The 15414-nt window shown below is 40.6% G+C and overlaps 1 protein-coding gene across 5 annotated transcripts in view; it reads left to right on the top strand.

Moving 5' to 3' along the window:
• The window catches only part of evi5b (ecotropic viral integration site 5b), a 37831-nt gene that overhangs the window by 19784 nt on the left and 2633 nt on the right, over window positions 1–15414 (top strand). For 3 of the 5 annotated variants that reach the window (XM_071926201.2, XM_071926200.2, XM_071926199.2), the window contains 8 exons: window positions 856–888; window positions 1334–1486; window positions 2480–2611; window positions 2729–2869; window positions 3158–3316; window positions 6117–6263; window positions 6904–6999; window positions 14121–14216. In XM_071926201.2, coding sequence (XP_071782302.1) covers window positions 856–888; window positions 1334–1486; window positions 2480–2611; window positions 2729–2869; window positions 3158–3316; window positions 6117–6263; window positions 6904–6999; window positions 14121–14216 — 957 coding nt within the window. The remainder of the gene's footprint in view (window positions 1–855; window positions 889–1333; window positions 1487–2479; window positions 2612–2728; window positions 2870–3157; window positions 3317–6116; window positions 6264–6903; window positions 7000–14120; window positions 14217–15414) is intronic. The other 2 variants (XM_071926203.2, XM_071926204.2) reach the window with 2 other exon arrangements.

Below are 15414 nucleotides of genomic sequence, written 5' to 3'. Positions count from 1 at the left end.
CGGATTTGGAATGCAAGTTGTCTTGGTGTCATGGTGAATGTCTGTGTGGGAACTTGTTTCCTCTGGACACCACTAACTAAAGCAGAGATTGTAACGTGCCTGCTTGGGATGCGAAAGTGACCGCTTGATGCTGTTTGAGATGATACAGAGCGCTGCATGCCAAGTTGCACTGTATGTATCATTCTGCACCTTTCTGTGTCTGTATGAAATGGGCACTGCCTGGTAAAGGCACCATGCATGAGGTCTCTGCCGTGGAAAGCGAGGGTGTTTGCTACAAAGCCTTTGTCCGCAGGCATGAACACTCTGGTCTCAGTAGGCCTGTTATTTTAAACCAGTTCAAGGCTGCTGCTCTCTGGACTCTGACGCGTCTGTCACTTACTTCCACTGCCTTTTTTATTGTTCACTAACTGAAATCGTTCAAAAGCTTGGATGAACGTCACTAAAAGCCCAGCGCCTCTGTTCGGTTAAACCAACCATGTCTCCTAAACGCTGTTATTGTGCTGTTGTGTCATACAACACTTTCCCTCTTGGCTCTGTTTGCTGTAGCTGTAGCTGTGCTTTTCCTGTCTGAAACCTGTCACTTTTTTATCTGCACCACCTAATTTTCACTTTGTCACCAGCTTTTTCACACCTTTTTCACCACACCTGAATGCAATGTTCCTTTTCTACCCCCTGAATCTAAAGAAGTTACCATATTTCAAGTTCCAAACAATATAGCAGTATTTCTGTCAAAACAGGAGGGAAAACGAACATTGCGTTTCTTCTCTAAAACAATCAATTGTTCTGTTTTGTGTTATAAACTGTCCTCTGGATTGTCTCTCTCTGCTGTCTCTTGTTGATATTTCTGTTTTGTAGGAAAGTGCTTCCTTGGCAGATAGATTGATCCAGGTATATTCCTTATTTTCTCTTTGCCCTTATCACCTATGCTGCACCTTTCCCCTTCTTACTATGATCTCTGTCTCTCTTTAGCATTGCATGCTTATGATTAGCACCATGAAGGACACAATAATGATCCAAAATCTAGAAAATGGACTCACAATACAGTAGTTTGCATTAGAGAATTAAAGAACAAAACCAGATCATGCTAGTAGAATCCAGTATTGAATAAGTGCATGTAATCCCACATTATGGCATGCTGTACAAACCGCAAGTATCACTAATCATGGTTAAGAAAACAAAGGAATTAAACCATAAATTACAACCTGCTAGAGTTAAAAAAAAAAAGAACACTCAATCTCTCTTGTTTCCTTTTGATTTGCCCACCCATTCCACCCTTCCGTTTCACTTCTTATCGTTCTCACTCCACCCCCTCCTCGGTTGGTTATGTCCCAAGGGACAAGTGACTCGAGCTCAGGAGGCGGAGGAGAACTACCTGGTCAAGCGGGAGCTAGCCACAGTCAAACAGCAGAGCGAGGAGGCCAGTGCTCAGCTGGAGCAGGCCCAGAAAACCATCAGGCAGCTCCAGCAGCAGCAGCAGCCACAAGCGGTAAGGAGGGCCACAGTGTCCCCAACTGGCAGGAGGCAAGGCCAACCCTCCAGTCATGCCCACGCTGTGACAGGAGCCCCGCCATTGCGATGGGATGTTTTCCAGATTAGGTGTTTATGTTGTGCAGTGCCGAAACTTCAGGCGGGGCCGTTATCAGATTACGTGTTGTGCAAGAACTGAGACCTAGGCCAGTAAAATTGTGTTTAACATTTTTGTTTTTATTTAAGAGTTAGGATGTGTCATGGTTCTCCCCCTTTCTTTCTCTCTCTCTCCCCCGCCCTTTTGGCATATGTTGCCTAGCAACAAAATCCCAGCCATGGCAGAGCTGGATTCTTCTCACTTTGCACACCGGCTATGCATAATGATCTCTTTTGGCATGCATGAATTCAAATTGGGACATGGAGTACTACACAGTTCAGCCACCATTTACAGTCTTCCGCATTCCTAGAAATATGTTCATGAATTTGTGAGCGGTTGTCTCATGGCTGGTAGGTTTCACACATTGCACCCGGTTCGCAGCCAGCAGGATCCTCTCGGTGCATATCTATTGACCAAACACACACTCAATATCCTTAATTATTGATGGTCTGATTCCAGATGATAATGTGTGCAGGCATTATCGTGTTTTACATAATTTGCTGTCTTGCTTCACAATGAGCAGTCATTAAATATTTATTTGAAAGCGGAAGGCAAATTTGTTGATGTCAGCTGAAATCAAGGTTGACTTCTCTGTATTTGTGTGTGGAGAGGTGCTATTTTATGATGTGATTTTTTTTTTCTCCTGCAGATTATAAGTAGCATAAACTGAGACTATTTAATTAGATCTCAATGCAGCTGACATTACTTTGGAGAGAAAATGTACCATGCTTTACATTACTGGAGGTTTAATATTTTGTCCATGATTAAATACCAACCTTGAGGACACATAGTAGATATTGTCCCTCTACCTCTGCTTTACTGTCTGCACTCACTCCCATGTCCTGTCCATTGTAGAAGGGACCCCCACGGTTCTCTGAGGAGTCCATCCTGCAGCTGGAGAGAGAGCTGGTGCAGGCCAGGCTGAAGGAGGCGGAGTCCCAGTGTGCACTTAAGGAGATGCAAGACAAGATCCTGGACATGGAAAGGGTGTGTTGCCTCAGACCTGCTGCTAATAAAGACTAATTTTGTATAATCTAGCTATATCACCTATATATAGCCTTTAAAACTTAGCCCCATTTGAGTGTGTTTGTGTCCCTCCCATAGAGGAACACATCGCTACCAGATGACACCAACGTGGTGCGTCTTCAAGAGGAGCTGATTGGGGTGAAGCTGAGAGAGGCAGAAGCTCTGACTGGCCTGAAAGAGCTGAGACAGCAGGTCCGAGACCTGGAAGAGCACTGGCAGGTGAGCACCAACACCTCAACGCACAGGAAGAGTTGACAAAATGTGTTACAAAGATATCAAGCTCAGATCAAAATCTAAAGAGAGATTTCTTCCAGGAAGAACGGCAATAAAGGCTCAGAATTCAAATAAGCATAAATTATGCAAAAGCGCTGACACAGTGCAAAATGCAAACATCCGTGAAACAGCAACAGAGACCTCTTTAAAAAAAGTACAAAACATTTATTTCAAGATATTTATTTCAATAATGGATGATTGAACAGTTGATTGACTACACCACCTCTCCCTCAGCGTCACTTGGCACGCACCGCTGGGCGCTGGAAGGACAGCCCCAGGAAGAACGCCCTGAGTGAGCTGCAGGACGAGCTGATGAGTGTGAGGCTGCGTGAGGCCGAGGCCCAGGCTGAGCTCCGAGAGACACGCCAGAGGATGCTGGAGCTGGAGACACAGGTCAGAGGTCACAAGTGTCTGACAACACTAACCTGATCAATCTGATTTATTTTCTTTTTTACTTAATTTTCCTCCTCCTGTCCTCATATGATGCCATTATTCATAGAAATAATGAAAGACAAAGATGTATTGTGATATACCAACGAGTAAGATGGATCACCATCAAATAATAGGTCTAATATGAGTGAGCTGGAAAGGAACTGCTTTTTCTAATTGCATTGTCAAACCGTAGCCTTCAGAGGGCAGCAGTCATCTGTTCCCAACAATTCAGAAACGTATAAACATAGAAACTTTCATACATGGTTTGCAGTGTTCCATAAAACTGAATATTAAAAGAATTAAAAACAACAACAGAAAAACAACCATTTAAAACAAGGAAACAACAAAACAATGAGGGCAAAATAATAATAAATTAGTAAAATAGTAATGCAATAATAAAGATAAAATTAAATTATAAAATAATAATGATTTAAAAAAAAAAAGCTATTGAATGGCAGCTTAAAAATGTGTTTTTAGTTGTCTTTTAAAACTATGGGGAGAATATTTCAGATTCTGGGTGCATGGAAACAAAAAGCAGCCTCGCCACTTTTCCTTTGCTTAACGCGGACGCTCAATAAACCGGCATTTGATGAACTTATGCGACTTGGAACATATTCCTTCAGGCACTCTGATAAGTATACAGGTGCTAAACCATGTAGTGCCTTAAAAACAAGTGAAAGAACCTTAAAATCAATTCTAAAAGAGACAGGAAGCCAGTGCAAGACGGGCAATACAGGTGTGATATTTTTGTCTTGGTAAACACTCTTGCAGCAGCATTTTGCACAATCGATGTCTGTTTATTGTTTTTTTAGGCAGACCAGTCAGTACTGCATTAAAATAATCAAGACGAGAAAAAACAAAAGCATGAATCAACTTCTTAGCATCTGCTAATGATATAAAAGGTCTCACTTTTGCAAATATTTCTTATATAATAAAAATTAGTCTTTGTTATGTTTTCCACATGTACTTTTAAAATTTAGTTCAGTCTATAATCACACCTAGGTCCCTTACTGCCTGTTTTACCTGTAGAGCCAGATTGCCTAATTTGTTTAAAATATTATCCCTTCTGCCATTAGGACCGATAAGAATTTCTGTTTTGTCTTTATTCAAGATATTGCTGTTCATCCATTCTACAATACTGGACAGACAAGTATCACGGCAGGTTTAAAATGGTTCTAAAATTGTTTAAAACGTTTTGTTTCTTAAGCAGAGGTCTTCCTCAGCAGTTTTTACAAGCCTCTGTAAAGATGTCTGATTTCAAAGAACAATTTACAATGTCATGTACACACCTAATTACACTGTCAAATACCTCTTTTAAAGATATTGTTGGGATGGGGTCCAGAGAGCATGAGGAGGATTTTAACTGTGATGAAATTGTACGCAGCTCTGATTCAAAAGCATCCATTTCTGCCCGAGGGCTAATAAATATAGTGTCTTGTTCTGTCTGTGGAGTGAGTGCCAAGCCATAATGGATGTTGGATATTTTTTTTTAATAAAAAAAACCCATTGCAAATTCTTCATACTTCGAAAATGCATTTTCTAAGTATGAAGAATTTGGGAGAGGAGGATTTAACAGGCGTTCAATGGAGAATAGTATTCTGGGGTTGTGTTCATTATCACTAATGAAGTACAGATTTCTCCCTTGGTGTACTGAATTAATGTAGATTGTAATGTAACTTTTGAGGATATCACAATGAATAGTTAGCTTTGTTTTCTCTCCACTCTACTACAGCCTCTCTTTAACTGATGTGTTATATCGTTTTTCCAGGGCAATGCTTTAGCTAGAGGGTTTTTTTTAATTTTCTCTGGGGCAACAATGTAAAGGCAGTATTTTAGTCTAGAATCAAAGTTATCAACTTTGTCAAGTATATTTCAGGATTTGTCTAAAACTGTTAGTTGTAACATAAGTGTGGAAAAGGTAGCAATGGATTCAGTATTGTAATAACGCTTCTTTACAGTATGTTCAACGCTTTCCTCTAGAGCACAAATATCTAAGCTGAAAAACACAGTAATGGTCTGATATAGCCACTTTAATAACAGAAGCGATACCAATGTTTAAACCATATGAGATGACAAGATCGAGAGTGTGACCATGTTTGTGTGTTGTTCTGTTCACATGTTGTACAAGACTGAAATAATGCAACAGCTCCTTAAATTCTCTAGCTTTATAAAGGGTCATAAAATCACCAATTATTAAAATTATCTTGGTGGTTATACAGATAGACAATAGTTAGACGGCGCTGGTAAAAAATGAGGCAGTATATTTTGGAGGTCTACATAAAGTTAAACTGAGGACTGGTGGTTTACCCATCAAACCTATACCACACAAATTACTATTTTTACAACTAAAAGTATCTGAGAAATTTGCAGCAGTTCCACCACCTCTCTTACCCTCGTGACAACTTTGAAAGAAACTGTATTGAGGAGGAGTATAGTTTCATTTAGCAAAGCCACCACCGCCTCTGTGCTAAGCCATGTTTCAGCTAAATAGATAAAATCCAGTTCCTGCTCGCAGATTACATCATTTACAAAGAAAGTCTTGCTCGCCATCCTGAAGGTCTTGCTACAGCTGTGGGCTTGGATGCTTAAGTGGGATGTTAATTCAATTCACGGTGTACAATGTAGACTCTACACTCTAGGGTGTGAAGCAGTGCAGACAGTACTCACCACCCAGTTTTGGAGTTCTGATCATTGAACAGTGAAAATAAGTGAAAATAATATAGTTTAATCTTTTCAAAATCTAATCCCTGTGCTCACACAGAATCAGATTCATAACAACCATCTGCGACGGGCAGAGCTGGAGGGGCGGGGTCTCCAGGAACGTGTGCAGACGCTGACGACGCAAAACAGAGATCTGCATGTGCAACTGCAGGAGATCAAGCGGAAGCAAGCTGAGATTGAATGCAAGGTAGAATTCTGCTGCTGGTCTACAACATTTAGTGCTATTGATGCTGGGACAAACGGCTACAGCTGTATTGTGAGACTAGAACACAAGAAAAATTTCACAGCTTGCGTTGAAGTGTAAAATTATATAAAATGCCACAGATTTTGTCACTGATTTAGAAAACAAGCTCTAGGTGTGCTGGGGAGTGTTTTCTCCTTTTCTCTTAAGCCTAATCTAGCTGGAAATGTATCTTTAACACTTTTGGTGTTTAAAAAAAATCAGTTTTGTCTGGTCTGTTGCCTTATGATAAGATCAATATCCAGGTCTAGAAAAAGGAAGCGGCGTACTCTGCTGTTGGTCTTCGCTGTTAGCGATAGCATCTCAGTGCTGATGGGTCTGCTGATGCTGTTAAACTGCTCTTTGCACTTCAGCAACACCCCCATCTCTCAGGAATTTGTCCCCTGCAAGAGTCACACACACAGTAACGGCTCAGTAGACATGCTTTTAGGACTTTAATGCCATAAATAGTGTACATGTTGTTGTTTTTATATTGGCCATTCAGCACCACAAATCCCTGGGGTCTGGGCAAAATTACTGTCCAACTTGTTTGCTTTGTTTCTTTTTGTTGTTGCCTAAGACTTGTTGGCTGGTCTGTTTTTTGTAGAGTAAGGAGGAGGTGATGGCCGTGAGGCTGCGAGAAGCTGACAACATTGCTGCTATGGCTGAACTCCAGCAACAGATTTCAGAACTTGAGATCCAGGTACAGTCCCAACTCACATCACATCACATGCTGTCCTGTTTTTCTGGAACGGCACACTGCTCCTTCTGCATAAAGCTTTTTTTTATTTTTTTTTTAACATTTTTTAAACTGTTTCGTAAAACATATTTAACCAATTCTGTAGTAGATGTTTTTTTAGTCTTAAGAGAAACTGCTCGCACAGGAAGGTTGCAAACTGAGGAGTCTATATCTATTTTGGTGTCTTTATTGATATGAGGAAGAAGGTGGGGGGGTGGTTAAAATATTGAATTAACATACAATATTTCTGTGATCTTGGACAATTCAACACGTGTGAACATGAACCACTCTCTCCCAAAGCTAGAATCCAGACAACCGAGGATCTAATCTGCGATGTCATCAAAAAGCAATTCCTGGATTTGCTCCACAGTCAATGAGAGTTGGCATGAAGGTGCCCATTAATTTTGTTTAAAAATACAATTCCACGTAAACCACTTAATCATCGTTATAATGCACAAAAAGGTCTGAGCATTCCATTCCAGCCGAAGCCTAGAAATGGGTTGTTTCTTTTCTATGAATTGGCCACTAATTACACATGATAATAATATAACAAGCGTGAATTCGCAATAGCTGCGTCCATGTACACAAAAATTTCCCCACCCTTTGGCGGCCACAGTTATGCACCTTTTTGTTATAGGCCACTCCCACTACCACACCCCCTTTTTGCCAATTGGCATGAACAGTTAATCAGCTGTCCTTTGGCTCATGACCAACCTTTCCACAAAATCTTGTGCAAGTCTGTGAATCCATTTGGAAGTTATGCGCCTTTTTGCAATAGGCCACTCCCATTGCCACGCCCCCTTTTAGCCAATTGGTATGAACACAAACGCACACCTTCACACACACACACTTGACCTCCATGCCAAATTTCAGCCTCCTAGGGCGAAAACTGTGGCCGCCAAAGGGTGGGGAAATTTTTGTGGACCAACCAACCGACCGACCGACAGAGTGAGCTATAGAGCTGCTGGTCGCAGCTAAAAAGACACTAAGTAAGGGTGCTCCGATCAGGATTTTTGGGGCCGATCACCGATCGCTGGAAGCAGTATGGGCCGATACCGATCACCGATCACGGGGTCTATTTGAAGCCTTATATTTATCGTGTAGCATTATTTATTTATTTAACTATTCTTAACAACGTTGTATTTTAAGTATTAAAATTAAGAGATGAGAAAGTGATCACCGGTTACCACAACCCACAACCGGGATGTCTTTGGACCTGACGTCCGTTTATTCTGACATGAAATAAAACAAAACAAATCCTCCAAGTGAATGTCACTCCAGCTCCTCTCCCATAGGGGAACACAGCAAAAGGGGCTCGAAGCTAATGTCACCACAGGATTGTGGCTTAAACTACGGTATGACGCTACTCAAACATACAGCAGTACTGCAAAACTTAAAAAAAAATTATATATACATATATAAACACAAGAGCAAGGAAGCCCAATTAACAGCCAGCCAATAGAATGGCCCCTTTGGCGATTTAATTAGACTCAATATACCTCGCGCTCCTAAGCGCACAGAGCGGTATATGCGCAGACGGAGAGAACGGCGACGTCAGGCAGCAGAACTCCGGGAACCAGGCAAGCGCTGGTCGGCGGTCTGACGGGTCACGGCACCAAGTGTAACCGAAGTGATCTGATCGGCTCTTCTGATCAGCCTTTATAGAGACCACAGATCAAACTATTTAGAAAGAATATCGGCCGATAACGATCGGTGGCCGATCGATCGGAGCACCCTTAACACTAAGGATACAATTCTAGTTTTAAATTATATAATTAAAACAATTAAATATTATGAATTAGTATTTAGCGAGATATATATAGGTAAATTGTTATATGAGGAATAAAAATCAAAGAGATACATTCTCAAAGGCCCAAAGCGCTATCTGTGGTGCCAAGATCGCTCCACTAGTGGCTTTGTTTATTTAATTCGTTTGAAGACATTTTTATACTTTGATTGATTCATTCATTGACCTTATGATGAAAGAGCTGTTTGGTGTGTGACATAAAAATTCATTGTTGTATTTCAAAGCTGGAAATGGTTTGTTTTCTTTCGTATTTTTTGTAAATGTTGGATAAAAATGGGCCTTATTTTTTAATCGTGGTTTGATCATGAAAGTTAAGACTTTGTTTCGATCTGCAAGTTGTAATGGAGTTGGGACCACTTACATCAGAACATACTCGTTGTAAGAACAAGTCTCCTCAAGCAAGAGTGAAGAAACCACTATTTATGCCCTAGTAAATGTAACGCCACACACAATAAGGGTGACCAAAACAAATACAGGCCTAGGCCTACATTGCCAAACCTGAGACAATACTGATTGATAAAATAACCAAAAAACCAACTTAAATGACAACACTTGGTTCAGTATACAAAGACACACGATGCAAATGAAGTGTCCGAGGCCGCTGTTACCAACCTCCAAACGAGTTTCTGTCCCCCTCTCTTAATATGGATAAAGCCACGTTATGAACGGCTTGGCAACTCGCAAATCATGTCATTGTGTGTGAATGTGTGTAGACTTTAGGGGGGATGCACATGAATCCTTGATGCACATTTTGTGTGAGCGCGAGAGAGAGAAAGACAGAGAGAGAGAGCGAGAGAGCGAGAGAGAGCGCACCGGTTACAGGGCTTGTCATTGTTGGCATCTGGTGGTAGCTAGCTAGCTAATTCACTAAGGCAAGACTTGAAGGCTATGGATATAAGAAGCTTTTTCAAAAAGAAAAAGGATGAAGGCAACGAGGCGCAGGCGAGGCTAGAGGAGGTGGAGGAAGAATTATCTCCTGTTGCTGTAGCAGCAGATGAGTCAGGACGTGAGAGTGCCACTGCCTCATCTACAAGCTCAGGTTGGTGAAGAAGAGGGCTCTTTAGCTAGCTAGCTAGTCTAGCTCAGTGGTTCTCAAACGTTTTTGTCACAAGGCACACCATTTATGAAAACAAGTATCAGATAGACAAGACACAGAGTTAACACAGTTTGTCACAGTTCAAATTTGTCACAGTTCAAAAGGAGCCCTTGTCACACAATAGAAGCAGAAGCTATGAGACCAGGGTTGGTCAATTTTCAAAATCGAACAAAGCATTGGCAACATACAATCTAGCATATGACTGCTTCATCAACGTCAAGGCTCTTATTTTTTCTTAGGGTTTTACTCCTGCTGCTGAAAATAAAAATAACAACGAAGTTGAATGAGAACTCAGATTGCACTCATTTTGTTTATTTTGATTTCATGTTGTGAAAGCCAGCCTACGCACCTGACCTGAACCTTTTGGTAGAGCACAGTGTCTCACATCTTATATTCATTCTAAGATCTACTCTGAAATAACTTGAAAATGGTGCAATTATCGGGTGAAAATCTAAAGATTTCTGGGCTGGGCTAAGCCCCCAATGTTTCAAGATCCTAACAACGCCTCTGCCGCAGATTAGTAGACCGTGCACATGGATTTGTAATGTGTATATTGATAACATCAAACAGGGACATCACAGCGGCCCACAGAGTTGCATATACAATTTAACTAACATGCTTTTTCTACAAGCATGATTTATAGGGAGTAAATAGTGCTGACTACCCCCCCCCCCCCCAATCAGTCAGGAACATTTCAGGCTCAGAATGTTTTTTTGCTTTAAACCCTGTGAATTCCATCCAAATTACTTTTTGTTTAATATAGAAATATAATATCTTGCTAGAATTATTATCCTTTTAACTTTTTATTTTTAATTCCTTCAGCTTTTTTGCCTTAGTTTAGTTGAGTCAGCTCAATGACTATTCTGTTTTCAGTCACAAATGAGTAAGTGTTAGACACTGTCTGGAAGTGGACCCACATATATGCATATATGATAGTAAATGAGACGTAAATGAGATGTTTATGTTTATACATTTATGTTTTGCTCCTCATTTTTGCATTGTTCTGTGTAATGGCAGGAGGTGTTAAGTTAGTCCAAAAAAAAAACTGAGTCAACTATGAATTTATTCAGTTACAGACAGAACTATTGGAAACAATTATGAATTGCAGCCTTTGGGTCATTTGAGTAGGCTGTTGAAATCTGTCGTGAATTTATTCATGAGATTAAGATGTTTCAGATTGCCTCAAGTCTTCGCTGTGGGCCTAGACTATTTATAAGTAAGACACCTACAAAAAAAAACTCCCCTTCTCCCCCTACACAGGCGCACACAATCACACAGTGTGGTCTGAGGTTTTGTTACTAGGTGATAGAGCAAAAACATTCAACACCAAAAATTTACCACTACCGCCCTCATACTTTTTTGGATTTGTGCAATGAACTCTCATTTGGATATGCAGATTGCATCAGCAGATGCGTCACATTTTGTTCTCCTTAATTTGATGTATTTAGAAAACGAGTTGTTCTATTTGGAGATCTTACTGGGTTAGTTGCTAGTGTGTGTTTTCTTTTTTTCCCCCTTCATGAGCAATGTATTGCAACCAACTTCTCTCTGAGCCCTTAGCAAATCACTGTGCCAGTGTTAACTTCTTGGTCTGTGGTTTGGTTACTTGCTGTATAGGTTGTGGCTGAAAACCCTACTTTAAGACTAAGAAAAGTTTTTCATCTTTTCCTAGGCAATAAAAAGACGCTGTACTGTGTTCTTGTGGCCAGCAGTGGTAGGAGCCTTTGGTGATGACAGTTTACAGCTTGCTTTGCTAAGGCAGAGGTCACTGTGTGATCTTTAAACTAGCTACGTCTGAGCCTGAATGGTGAATGTAGAAAACAAAAACCTGTCAGATGATGAAGAGCCAACTGCGAAGGAGAGGTATTTTAACAGTAAGGTGATTTGTACCTTATAGTGATAAAATAATATTGCAGATGATCATTCAAGGATTTCTTTTAAACTTCTCATTTAATGGTCGCAACAATTAATATGAGGGTGATGAAAGACATAGTAAAGTGTACGTGCAAGACTCTTTCAGTATCAAAACTAGCCGTATGCATGGCCTATGTTCACACCACAGCTCCACTATGTCTGCCTGATAGGAAGTGGTTTCTCATCTTGAAGCAGAGAGACTCTACTAAAGGTGACATGCATGGTTTAGCTTGAGGTTTCCATGACATGCTTAGAGATTTATGCTAAATGTTTTAGCCAGTAAGGGATATTTTGATGTTTTCAGTTTTAGTTATTTTTCGTTGCCATGTACTGTATTTGTCACATTATGGGGAAAGGTACCAGTACCAACAGTCTCAGCCACCTTAAAAACATGTTTACATTGCATGTGTTGACATTCCTGTGTTCTGTTAAGGGAAGTCTAAAATTTGAAATGTAAAGGTATCCTATTGATTTTTTTATTCATTAATTTGTTTATTTATTTTTTGTCAGGTCAAAGTCAGGTCAATCAGTCTGGGATGAGACACGTCACTGGTTCCATGCACAATATAAAACTTAATCATGGTTTATGACACTTGAGGAAATTTTCTAGAAATCATGTCCTTTAGTCGAGAAGAAGCTAACTGATAAAGCAAATTAAAAGTCATAATGAAAATGTAACTATGAATCTTCACACCATTGCTGTGAATTTCACACATCTCCCAAAATCCTCTTTGAGTGTTCAGAAAAAAACTATGTCATTGCCACAGATCCGACATGGGACTGTACAGAATCTGTTCTTTGGTATCAAACAATGTTTGTTACAATAGGAACAGAGGTATCAGTATAATCAATGTGAATGTCCTAAGAGCAAAACAAGATGTAGGTTTCTAATGACTATTAAGTTCTAGTGAATTTCATGGGAGTTCCTCTAACTAGTTGTGATTTTCTTCAGTTATTCAAGATGTGATGATCATGATGTTTGCTTTGAGGATGTTTTACCAGATTTTCAACCACTCAATTCAGTGCACTTGCTAGAATAAACAATTTTAAATTGCCCAACTTTATATACAGTATGTGATTGATATAATATTTTTGCCTATCCTATGTCCTAAGTAGTTTGCTTTTTAAACACAGATATCCCTTTTCCTCCTTCCTTCTGTCATTCTACACTATTTGAAGGACAACAGGCTTTGAGGTAGTTGAGGGTGCAGGAAGGCGAGGAGGCCATTACTCTGAGACGTTTGACATCCCTGGCCACAGCTTGACACCTGGTGATTCACGCAGCTGAGCACGAGGAAGTCTTATTAACTGCCTGCCCCTTATCGTTACAATGTTTTGGAGGGAGGAAACCTCAAAAACAACAGATTCTTGGAATAACCTTGCTTGTTTAGATCTCTCCCTGTCAGAAAAAAACCTATCGGGACCCGACACGTTCAACCCCACCTTACCACAGGAATCAAAAACCCCATCTGTTATTTTGGGGTGTTGGCCATACAGAGAAGGCAGTCTCACCTCTCTACCTCAACACCCCGCCCCTGCATAGTGTATGCATCTTCCCTTTTTTTGCCTCCCTGCTCCCGCGCTGTTGCCTGTGGTTTGCTTGAACTTCATTGGTCTCACTGTGCAACTGGCGGGTTCAAGGGTGTGATTTGAGGTTTGAAATAGAGTGTGTTTGTCTCCTATGCCTGCAGATGTCTTCACTGAGGAAGGTAAACATCACATGGGCTGTGTTTTACTGTTGTATCTAGCTGCCAGCCTCATCCCTAGGGCCCCAGGAGGAAATCAAGCACAAATTACACAATTTTGTTTCCCCTGACATCTGTGACTACAGTCTACAGCCACTCTTATAATGGGGCACTTTGCCATGCTGCTTTCTTGGTGATGCGGCTCTAGTATCTGCCACTATTTTCTCCTACCTATGCTGTAGTTAACCACAAGAATTAATATCAGTGGGTATTTACTCAAATTTGCAGTTGCAGTTTGGTTGGAGACTGATATTATTTTTCAACAATTGTATCACTTAGGCCAAGTACAGTGGCCATGGCACCTACTATTGGCTACTAAATGGCTTAAGTTTGTACCACTTGATCTCTGCAGATGGGTAGACATCATCCAAATGTCCCAACATTGAAATCAAATCTCTATATTTCTTCATCAGCTTGTCAGTATTAGGGAAACCCACTTGTATCATTCAGTACTGTTGACTTTTTTTGTCTTGAGGGATATGATGTGTGATCCGTTTCTGTATGATGTTTATTTTTCCAACAGAAAGAAGAAGGGAAGGTCCAAGGCCAGCTGAACCATACAGACTCGAGCCAGTACATCCGCGACCTGAAAGACCAGATAGCAGAGCTAAAACATGAGGTGAGTCCCGTAGAGCAATCACTACATCAATCAATAATCAGCATATTTCTATCTTTCAGTGTGTGGAGCTTGAACTCTTCAACCACCTTGCTTCACGCCTATCCCCTTGTGGAGGTTCAGATTTTTTGTTTCTTTCATCTAGGATTTTACCTTTTCAGAATGTTTCACAACTTTTGTCAGATATGGGTTTACTTTGAGGCCAACAGATTAGTAGAAGTGTTAACTACACCCATAGACTTCCTGTGCGGAGTTGGCAGCACACACCCCTTGCAAATACCTTTATAGATATAACCCACTACTCTATATACAAGACGATTTCTCAGTGAATACCACGGTGCAGAGCCAAGCTCAGATAACAGAAAGATTTGCATTAATCTCATGACAATATGTTTTCTCTTTTAAAAATGAGAAGTGAGGATTTGTTAATTTTGAAAAACAACTAAAAATGCCCCTATTGGTTGTAAATCAATTCAATTCACTTACATCTGCAGAGTGAAAGCAACTTTTATCACGAGTGCCCCATACCTTCCACTCACTGCAATATGTTGACCGAATCAGACGTAACATTTGAGAAGCATGTAGGCATTGCTAAGGTTGTATTGGAGCTTCATAAAGTCAGACAGCGAGCCTTGTTGTCTGACAGCAGACCGACTGTTTACCAGGAGGGATTTCTCGAGTTTTGTAGCCCCTCAAATAATCGTCTGTAGTGCAACATTCTGCGGGAACTTTCATTCTATAATACAAGCTTTAGCATTTATTCCTACGCACCTGACCTAAGAGAATTGCATGTGCGAGTTCCTTCTGTTTTAAGTTATATAGCCTGTCCTGAACAAAAAAAAAAAAAAAAAAGCAAAACAAAACTCTGCAACAAAAGGTTGGTGACTTGTGGTTAAAGCGAGCTGCACTAAATCATACATTGGGTACTTCCAGCCCCATATCAAGGCAGTGCAGTCAGCCAAAGTCCTCATCCCCTCTCAGTTGGCTGAGGCCTGGTGGTCAGCTTGTGTGAAGAAGGCTCTGCTATGAATCATGCTGATTTAAGTGTTTGTGGTGAGGGGGTCTATTTATGTGCACCCTCTTACACCCTCACCCTGTGTCGTTTTGCTGGAAATACTGACTGCTGCCATTCAGGTATATTTTCTTCACAATTTCCTTTTAGTTGTGATGACAACAGGAAGACAAAAGGCCAAATGTAGAC

This window comes from Centroberyx gerrardi, chromosome 9, assembly GCF_048128805.1.
Source record: "Centroberyx gerrardi isolate f3 chromosome 9, fCenGer3.hap1.cur.20231027, whole genome shotgun sequence".
Lineage (NCBI taxonomy): Eukaryota > Metazoa > Chordata > Actinopteri > Beryciformes > Berycidae > Centroberyx > Centroberyx gerrardi.
This window is presented reverse-complemented; position numbering and strand designations above follow the sequence as displayed.